Source organism: Thunnus thynnus, chromosome 18 (genome assembly GCF_963924715.1).
Source record: "Thunnus thynnus chromosome 18, fThuThy2.1, whole genome shotgun sequence".
Lineage (NCBI taxonomy): Eukaryota > Metazoa > Chordata > Actinopteri > Scombriformes > Scombridae > Thunnus > Thunnus thynnus.
Window position 1 is genome coordinate 20,983,209 of NC_089534.1, and position 10,131 is coordinate 20,993,339.

The following is a 10,131-nucleotide window of genomic DNA, read 5'->3' on the forward strand; positions in this document are numbered from 1 at the left end:
ACCTCCCTTATGGGGACAAACAGTAAGTCCCCTTAACGAAAATCATTAATTTCAGGGTGAAGACTTGGTGTAAAGTTAAGGTTAGTTTGGGGTTATGTTAAGGTTAGGGTTAGGCAAGTAGTGGTTATGGTTGAGGTTAGGATAAGTCTCTAAGAAATGAATGTAAGTCAATGTTAGGTCCTCTGAAGTGATGGAAACAGGACTGTGTGTGTGCGCGCGTGTGCGTGTGTGTATGTGTGCGTGTTCTCGCGCACCGGGGATTCCCCGGCGTGACAAAAACAGCTTCGCCTTTCATATCTCAGCTCTTCCCCTCATCGCCTTTCATTGCTCATATGCTCTCTGCCTGGAGCTCACGCCGTTACCGGATATTTAGTCGACGGGCAACCGTTTCGCCTCATTTCGCTTCTTTTTAACCCATTTCACAAAGCCTGGAATGACCGCACCATATTTTGGAAAGTTTAAAAAATCTATAGTATTTAAAAACTGAAGGCCTGCCTGTTGCTTTTGGGGGTAATGTATTCTCGGTTAGTGGCATGAAACGCAGAGGCGACTCCTCTGGTTTTTACAAAGGAGCGGTGGTTTCCTCAGGTGTCAGCAGCAGGCTGTCCTCCCTCCGGGCACATCACCGAACACCGAGTGGCGACAACACCCGCAAGTAGCCTTTAAATCCTCGGGGAAGGAGGAGGGGAAACCCAGCCACCATGGCGAGCGACGACTGTACGAAAGATGACTTGCAGGAGGAAAACCGCACAGACTCGGCCATTGACTCGTACCGCTCCATATTGAAGTCGGAGGAGCCGCGGGAGACGAGCCCCGACTTAAGCGAGCCGACGGACAAGTTTTCCACCACGGAGGAGCGCCTGGATTCAGCCTACGGCTCATCGTCCCTCACCGTGGATAGCCTGTCAGAGATAGTGGAGAGCTTCACGCTTTCCAGCGCCGAAGAGGAGCAAGCAGAGAACTCTGAGCTCTCTGAACAGGATGAGAACTTTCTCACAACTATAACTGAAGATGGAGACACGTAGGTTTTGGTTTGTTTTCTCAGTTTTTCAGCTTATTTAAAAGCAAATCATTTCTCATCTTGCCAGTGTCTTTGCTGAAGGGCCCACAGTTGCACACTGGTGGGGGAATTTTAACGCGGTGTCTTGCACTAACCTCCTAGTTTTGACTACTGACTCTTGCATTAACTTGTTAGTTTTGACTACCGACTCTTGCATTAACCTCTTAGCCTATTGTTTGCTCAAATTTAGCAGCTAAATCTACCATGAAGTAGTCTGTAGTATCCCAGAATTAGCAAAGCTGAGGTGAAAGACATTTGCTTTTCAGTTTATCACAAAAAAACTTTTATTAACTCCTATAAATTCATTTAAAAATCCACCCTCTTCTCTCTGAGCACACTCATATTAAATTACCACTGTCTGTCAGCACCCAGGTGATGTTTTCTTTAACACCAGCAGCCCTGGTGGTCATAGGGCTGCAACTACTTTAATCATCAATTCATCTGCTGATTATTTTCTCGATTAATTGTTTGGTCTATAGAATGCCAGTAATCTTGAAACATGGGCATCACAAGCTTCCAAAGACCAAGATGACATCTTCATATGTCTTGTTTTGCACAACCAACAGCCCAAAACCCAACGATATTCAGTTTACAGTCATGTAAAACCGAGGAAAAACAGCAAATCCTCACATCAATCATTAGCCGATTAATCGATTATCCAATAAACCACAGCGCCAGTCTGTTTTACACCCACAAACTGTTGTTCATTGAGTGTGAATTGTCACAGTTTCTCCCGTGATACTGGTTTTAAAGGGGATTTCAAAGTGGTGTGATACTTCAGATTCTTTTTTTTTTAATGAACTTTGTCCATGTCATGAATGTGGATGGACTCCTGTGAGGCGTCTCTCAGTCAGAAAACAGAAGTGAAACAGATAGGCCTGGACTTCCCCATGAAACACAGACAAAGCACATGCTGTGAGGCAGCAGTGTGGCTTGCTTTTGATCCAAGAAACTTGTTGATCAGGATAGGACAGTGTGTATGCGTGTTTTTATTGGATTCTCTTTTATTGGTGCTTTCTCTCTTCTTCTTTTTTTTTTTTTACTTCACCCGACCAGTGGAAGGGTTTGCAACCTCTAAAAATGTCAGTTGGTTACCTTTTTACTGCTACTCACCTCTCAGTTTGAGTCAATGAAACTGCAGCTTTTTGCACACAATCCAAACACCTCAGCCTCCACACACAGTTTCTAACAGCCTTATCAGCCAATGTAGACCTTCTTCACTCATTGAGCGTTGCTATGTCATCAGTCTGTTTTGACGTTCAAGCAGACTTACCAATGACTGCTGCAGCCAGTGATTGATGTAGTCACAGCATTGCAGAAGTGTTGTTGTGTCTCTGACCTCTTTTCATTTCCGCTTGCTGATTGTTAGGGCCACATGGTTTCATTCTCAAACCCTAACTATAGATACCTGGGAGGGGAAAAAACACCTGAAACACACCACACTGCACTGCTTAGATTGAGAGACGATCATGCAAACATTAATTTTCCCCTGTGGGTTTTTTTTTTTTTTTAAGTTCTTATTCATTCACGTCTTAGTCAAACCAGGAAGTCCCTTTCACACTAAGATGTTTGATCACAGGGTTGAGTGCCTGGTAACGCAAATGCATTAGTCTGCAGACATTTAAATCAGTCAGTGATTGCATTACTGGTGCCACTAAAATTGATTTGGCTTTATATTATGATACTTTATTGTATCAAATACCAATGTTGGGATCATTTGTTGACTGATTCTGTGTTTCTGTGTTCTTATTTCCTTCAGTTTTTTCCACTTCATGGGTGTTTTAGATTAGATTACTACATCAGAGCTGTAACAATTAGTCGATTAATCGATGAGTGGATCACCAGAAAATTTTCATTTTGAGTCATTTTTAAGCAAAAATGCAATTCTCTGATTCCAGCTTCTCACATGTGAATATTTTTGGTTTATTTCTTCTTCTATGATTTTAAACTAAATATCTTTGGGTTGAGGACTGTTTGGTCAGGACAAAAGAAGACATTTAAGGACATAACATTGGGTTTTGGGAAACAGTAATCAACATTTTCAGACATCTTATAGATCACATGATTGATCTAGAAAATAATCAGCACATTAATCAATAATGAAAATAATCGATTAAAAATAGCCTACATGTTTTTGTTGTGTGTTGGTAGAAACTTTTACTTTGTTGCACCCTGGTTTAGTTAAAGTTATAGATCAATCTACTGATTGTTTTCTTGATTTAATCAATCAATCAATGTCTATAAAATATCAGAAAATAGTGGAAACAACAGCTGAATAATTGGGGCAGCAACTAACACTTATTTTCATTATTGATTATTCTGCAGATTATTTCCTTGACTGATTGTCCAAATTCATCGCTTTGTCTATAAATTGCCAGAAAATAGTAAAAAATGCCCGTTATAAGCTCCCACAGTCTGAGGTGATGTCTTCAGATGTCTTATTTTATTTAACCAACAGTCCAAAACCCAAAGATACATCAAATTCTCAAATTTGAGAAGATGAAAACAAATTTTTGCTTCAAAAAATGACTAAAACGATCAATGAAGTATCGCAATAGTTGCTAATTCATTTTCTGTCAATCAACTTATCGCTTAATCCACTAGCCATTGCAGCTTTAAATCTAATGCTTGGCATTAGTTGATACTCTGGAGATCAATTAATCAAGTTAAATAGTTAATTGTTTGAGTTTTTGCTTATATTTTGTAATCCATTGCATAAGTACAGTTTACAACTAGTTCCTTTTTCTTCTGTAAAAAAATATTTTCTCATGACAGAGATGTTTCCCAACCACTTAGACAGAATTGGTGATGTATTATTGCTGATTTTCTTATAATATCTTGCATATTATAGAATTATCTTTATTGTGGTGCTTTTGATTTAAAGGGCAGCAAATCGTGATTGTGTCCCATCACCACCCAGTGATTCCCAGCATGACATAACTTTTTGGATCCTAATGAAATATTTTGAAGGAAGGACATTAGTTGACACCATGTAGATAAAAATGAGTTTTCCTTTAATATTCAAACAGAGAGTGAAACTATCCATTTTGTTCATTATTATTGTTCACTGGTTTGTTTGTTTGTTTGTTTTTTAATGAAGGTATTCTGAATGTGAAAAGTTGCAAAGAAAACATTCACATCATGCATTTAATGAACCTTCATTTATCATGCAAGATGATATAAATAGTTTTTATTAATTGGTCAGTTAAAAAGTAACATTGTACATTGCATTACATACATTGTAGTACATTGCTCATCAATCAGATGTTACACTATTATGAATTTACTGATCTTTAGGTCAAATGAATGATCGTGTTCTACTGAGGGTGCATGCAGGTTTAAATCTTAATCATCATGCAAGACTATATGCAAGTTTTTATCTACAGATAATTCTCAAAAAACACGATTTGTCATTGACGTTTTCAGAACCGAGAAGAGTGAAAAGTCTAAACAGTGAGATTTTGTGGGAACGTTTGATCCCACACTGTCTGTCTCTGAATAAGACTGGCGCCTATTTTGGCTACATGACATTTAGTCTCGCACGTATTTGCTCTAAAATAAAATACAGTGTGTACCATTGATGATTTTCAACTACGAATAATGCAAGAGAGCAAAGTAAGTGCAGTGATAAAAAAAAAACAAAAAAACAACCTCATTCATGCCATTGTGTGAATGAAAATGAGTTAGCTTTTGTTATACTGCATGACATTGGAGAATTGATTTGAACCTGTTCAAATCCTTTTTACAAATGAGGCCCTCGGTGTGTTGTTTTAGGTTAGTCTAAATTAAGCACTAATGCTTGGTTCCATTTCCTGCTTTTTTGCACACATTTGTTTGCTACAACTTCCCACTCAGAGTTTGAGGTTAAGTGTGTTTTTGTTTTGGCATTTGCTTTTAAGTGTTTGAATTAAAGCCTACAAGTTTGAAGCCTCTGATAGCTGCTTTTAACACTCTTTAGATTAACAGCTTGTCTTGCCTTATTTTCTAGAAATTCTTGCATTGCTCAATACCCCTACCACTCAGTCTTGCCATTCAGCCCACTAAGTGTTATATTTCTAGGTTGTTTCTTGAGATGAATACAGAGGAAAATTATGAGGCAACATTTTCTGCCTCATGTTGAATTGCAGTTTTTTTTCCCTACTACCCAAAAGTGTCGCTTTTGATTGCTCAATATAAGATAAAGTAGGCCCTACAAGTTTTTGCAAGCACAACGGACTAAATGTTTATTTCTTTTTGCCACTTCTGTAGAATCCTGCACCTAGCAATCATCCATGAAGAAGAATTAATCACTCAACAGTTGATACAGCTATTCCCAAAAGAAGTCCTGGACATCCAAAACAATTTATACCAGGTAAGAAGTGCAGTTCCATCATAACTCTTTCAGCTACACAAGCATACTGCAGCTTCTACAGGAACTTTTCAATCCTAGATGGCTTCCGCATTGTCAGTATCTTGATTGTGGAAACAGTGGGATTATTTATATCTGTGTACTTCCAGAGAACTGTTGTTCCTCTTTATTTGCAGTCCGTCCTCTGTCAGGGACGTCACTGTGGGTGGTTCCAGTGTTAGCTCATAAGGGACTTTGAATGGAAACTCCCCTCCTCTACCTCCTGTAGAAATAGAACCACAGGGAGATGTGGAGTGTATCCTTGTGTGGATGTGGGTGGGGGAATTGTTCCAGTCCTACAAGATGTCAGACCAGGGTCTTACAAGGGTAGAAACCAAAGTGAAGGTAGAGCAAACTGACAGAACTGTTAAAGGAAACATCAGAAGTTACTCAGCACTTCACGCAGTGACTCAGTTAGCCCTCCAAATACACACAAATGTTGCAGGTGGTCCTAATGTACGTATTTCCTCATAATAGTCATTCTAAGACCTCTCAGTCTGTGACGTTAACAAGAAGAATTCTCATTTACACCTTCAGGCTTTTAAAAGAAAATCCACCTCAGACATTTGAGCACTGATTGAAAAATTTGCATTTTCACGCCATTTTTGCAGTTCTTTTGTTGTGTTGCACAGATACTGCAGAAGTCTTAAACACTGCATATTAATTATATTCAAAAAAATGTATCCCATAATATAAAAGAGGCAGACATATCAAATTCTACACCCACGGTACCCTCAACAGACCAGAATGCAGTTAAACCACAAGACATGTTTGTTTTGGAAAAGAAGTGTAATTCTTACTTTTGTTGGCTGCAAAAGTGTCTCTTCATTCATACATTGAACCAACAGCTGAATGCAACAAGTCGAGGCCTGTTGTCTGCAGATTGTTGAAAGGCATTCTGGGAAATGCAGGAAATCACATACTAAAGTAGAAGGGGCTGGTTGAAGGACGCTGGCTAAACAAAACACACTTAATTAGGGCCCTAACTAACAATTATTTTCGATTACTGATGATCAAATAATGTATTGATTCTTGTTTTGATTAATCTTTTTGACTGTAAAATGTAGAAGAGTATAATGTCTGGCAAAGAGCTTTAAAATCATTCTGGCATGCATATCACATCCTTCTTTATGCCAAAATGTAGTACATTTTTTGCTTATTCCCCAGAGCCCCTTACACCTGGCCACCTATCTGGACCTGACAGATGTAGTGAAGAGCCTGGTGGAGAAAGGGGCCAGTCTGAAGCTGCAGGACCAGGATGGTAACACAGCACTCCATGTGGCCTGCCAGCATGGACAGACGAAGTGTGCTACCGAGATGACCCGAGAGGTTTCCCCCAGCAAGCTGGCGCCAATCGTGGAAACAAAGAACTGGAGAGGTGGGACAAAAAGACTAACAGCCGCAGGGCTTCATCAGCCAGAAATTCATTGTTTTTATTTTTTTAGGAGCATTTTTGTGTGTCTGCAGTAGTTGTGTGATTATTTGTTCGTGGGCTGAAACTGAACATCCAAGATTATGCAACTCAGATTTTTCAGTATGTCCAAATGTACAGGAACATGGCCTTTTGGTGCTTTTAAGCTAAGACTTGTCTGTAATGTAGTGCACTCTATAAAGTAATTCATTAACTAGGTTTCTACTGGTCAACCAATGTAGCATTTAAGGAAATATAAATTGAATCAGTGTAATTTCATTTCAGTTTCAACAGTTTGATCCCACAGCTTTGTACAGAATTAGCAGAAGCCCTTGCAAGGCCGGTACATACGTGGCTGATTTGAGTTGATCTGTGTAAGCCTGGTGTTTGTCATTTGGAAAAACACTTGACTCTTACAATGCATCTCTCATTCGCTTTTGACATCAAAAATGAGCCCTATGTTCCACATTAAAAACAAGATGTGTACTTGCAGGTCTCGCCTGTCTTCACTTGGCTGCACTGAACAGGCAACATCAGATGATGAAGCTCTTGATGAAAAAGGGAGCAGACCTGAATATCCAGGTTAGTCTGCCAAATGACTCCTTACTTTACTGAATCGTATGGATTGTTTTTTGATAACAAGGCTCCAACCAAAGGATCACTATGCAGTGAATCTTTCAACTCACTCAGTAGGAAGTTTTTACAGTTTTGCTTTTGTATATAAACAAGTTTGATTAGTGTCAGAATCATGTTGCCCTGCAGTATGGCATGTGATCCACTAATGCACCAGTATTTATAATCACACTTATCCCTTTCACATGCAATTTACTGCGCCTGGCCTAATGTTGTTTTCCTGTCTATAAATCTGCTGCACCTGTGCAACACTGATAGTGATATGAGCTGAGCTCAGAGCTTCCTGCAGGATTCATGGAGACATAATTAGATTTGAGATATGATTAGGCTGGGCTGGACAGACACTCTTAACTTTCTAATGATGGAAGGGAACATGGCAGTCAGTCATGAAACTACCCCAGACATTCTTCTCAGTTTAAATCACCGGCTGAACATATCACTCTGACTCACATTATTATGATTATTATTTCCATGCTTCTACTACTAATATTTATGAGGCTAATAGTACATTTTCCATGCAAAATTAGAAAATAATAAGCACAAATTAACCTACTACCTATTACACTAATGACCTACTTCATGTTATTGTCCCAGGAGTTGATGGTATTCTTTTTCCTTTTTCTTTCCCCCCTCCCCTTCACAGGAGGGAACCAGTGGCAAAACAGCTCTTCATCTTGCTGTCGAGCTGCACGACGTCACGTCAGTGAAGTTGCTGCTCAACAGGGGAGCCAACGTGGATGCTGCCATGTTTAACGGTTGCACACCCTTGCATCTGGCAGTGGGGAGGCAGGATGCCACCATTGCCAACCTCCTTTTTCAATCCGGTGCTGACATAATGCTGCGAAACATGGAGGACGAGACGGCGCTGGATCTGGCAGATGGCAATTATGATGTAAGTTATTGTGACTGACAGTTACAGGCACATCAGGAGTATTATGGCAATAATCTGTTGTTATTGTTAACATATCCTATGAGGAGAACAACTTCCACTGTGCTATAGACCTCCAATGTTGTCCAAAAACTATTAAAAACACATCAGTGAGCCACTTTGTTGTACTGGGTGACATAATCCGTCATTACCTTGAAAATGGGCACTGTAGTTTATTTTCAAATCTCTCCTTCCATCACCATCCTGCTGCTGTAAATACTCTCTAGGGCACCAAATGTATATTAATTTGCCGCTGAAAATATTTTCCAATAAATGCACTATTTACTCCTGCTTGAGTAACATTTGCTAAAAACTGCCGTGTCCAGCAGTTATAGGAAATTACTTTTTAAAAGAAAAGATATATTTGTGACTCATTTTTCAAGATTTACATCTTCAGTAGAAACAAACGGGCTTTGGATTTGTAGACAATAGAAAAACATAGATTATGTTTACACTCTTCATCAAAGTATTGAGGGCTACAGTGACAAGAGTTGTTTATTTTTAAATCAAGTGTACTTCCATAACTTCAGCTGCAATACTTCATAAATACTGCATGTTAAATATTTCACTTCTCCTTTCATTGCGCAAGAACTGCAACTCAGAGGAAGGGGAGGTATCCTGACTAAAATATGACCTTCTGTGTCCTTATTTTTCAGATTTTGGCTCTATTTCCATTTGACGACATCCAAATCTCCGGGAGGTCGGTGGTTGGCATGAACTTTTGAACTGGATGGTGCAGCTGAATCGCAGGCTGAACAACCACCTTGAAATCGTCTGGAGGCTTACTGCAGCTAGAACCTTCGTTAGAAAGCTGTATTTGAGCTGAATTTTCAGTAATTAGTGCATCTAATTATAGTACGTTCTGATTTAATCTGTATTTATATATTATATAGACAAATATGCGCAATCTTTCTTCCCTCTGGCAAAGAGTGATTCTGCTTATCGACTCTTACTTGAACACAATACAAAATTCACTGTTTCCAAGTTGTTGGCTCAAATATTCTGCCTTTTCCTGCATGCATTTGAAGGGTTATTATTTCACAAAAAAAAGCCACCTCACTGTGAGTGCCAAACTTTCAATCAACATTTACAATGTCCTTAAAACTCTTAAAAATCTACCTCTTTGTCACATCAGCCCAGTTTTAATGGCAAGAAATTCAACATTCAAATTGCTTCGTTTTACAGTTTAATCAGTGCTTTCATGGCTTTTGGATTGTAACGGAATTGCAATTTTTGTCTTGTGTTTATATCTCAAAAAAAAAAAAAAGGCGGCTTTTCATTGCAACCACAGTGAGGCTTTTTGAGGAGCGCATTTAAAATGAATGTACAATTTACTAAATGGAAAATGTAATCCTAAATCTTTCTTTCAAAGAGACTTGCAATCCTAAAAAAAAAGATAAACTGATCACATCCCTGCTTTTTGTTAAGTGAACTACAAGCCCACATAAAAATGTAATATATAACACAAAACATAGCTTAATCTCTTTGATTGTTAGGTTTGCTGCTTCGTGTTTTCTCTATTTAAATGTTTTGCCTTGATCTGCAGACTGTTACTGTTGATGTTGGTGTGGATTTTCACTGGCTTGTCTGGTTAATATAAGCAATTCTGAGCTCGTCTATTTTGTAATAAAATGAAAAAAAAAAAACCTCACTGCATGTTGTCCTTTGTGGGTACAAGGAATTCTGTGACAATTTTGACTGGTGTTTACTGG

General features: G+C 38.9%; 1 protein-coding gene across 1 annotated transcript; it reads left to right on the top strand.

Moving 5' to 3' along the window:
* Positions 1-288: 288 nt before the first annotated feature.
* Positions 289-9,870, top strand: nfkbie (nuclear factor of kappa light polypeptide gene enhancer in B-cells inhibitor, epsilon). The gene is made up of 6 exons (XM_067572137.1): positions 289-1,021; positions 5,309-5,411; positions 6,615-6,825; positions 7,352-7,440; positions 8,135-8,383; positions 9,076-9,870. Exons 1-6 carry the CDS (start codon positions 702-704, stop codon positions 9,142-9,144), a joined length of 1,041 nt encoding a protein of 346 aa, XP_067428238.1. The 5' UTR covers positions 289-701; the 3' UTR covers positions 9,145-9,870.
* The last annotated feature ends 261 nt before the right edge of the window (positions 9,871-10,131 follow it).

What these genes read in the sequence shown, in the direction of transcription:
- nfkbie (XM_067572137.1), top strand. Translation starts at nt 702, where the DNA reads ATGGCGAGCGACGACTGTACGAAAGATGACTTGCAGGAGGAAAACCGC. An exon ending in ATAACTGAAGATGGAGACAC is followed by an intron (nt 1,022 to 5,308) that starts GTAGGTTTTGGT and finishes CCACTTCTGTAG; the next exon opens with AATCCTGCACCTAGCAATCA. An exon ending in GGAAACAAAGAACTGGAGAG is followed by an intron (nt 6,826 to 7,351) that starts GTGGGACAAAAA and finishes GTGTACTTGCAG; the next exon opens with GTCTCGCCTGTCTTCACTTG.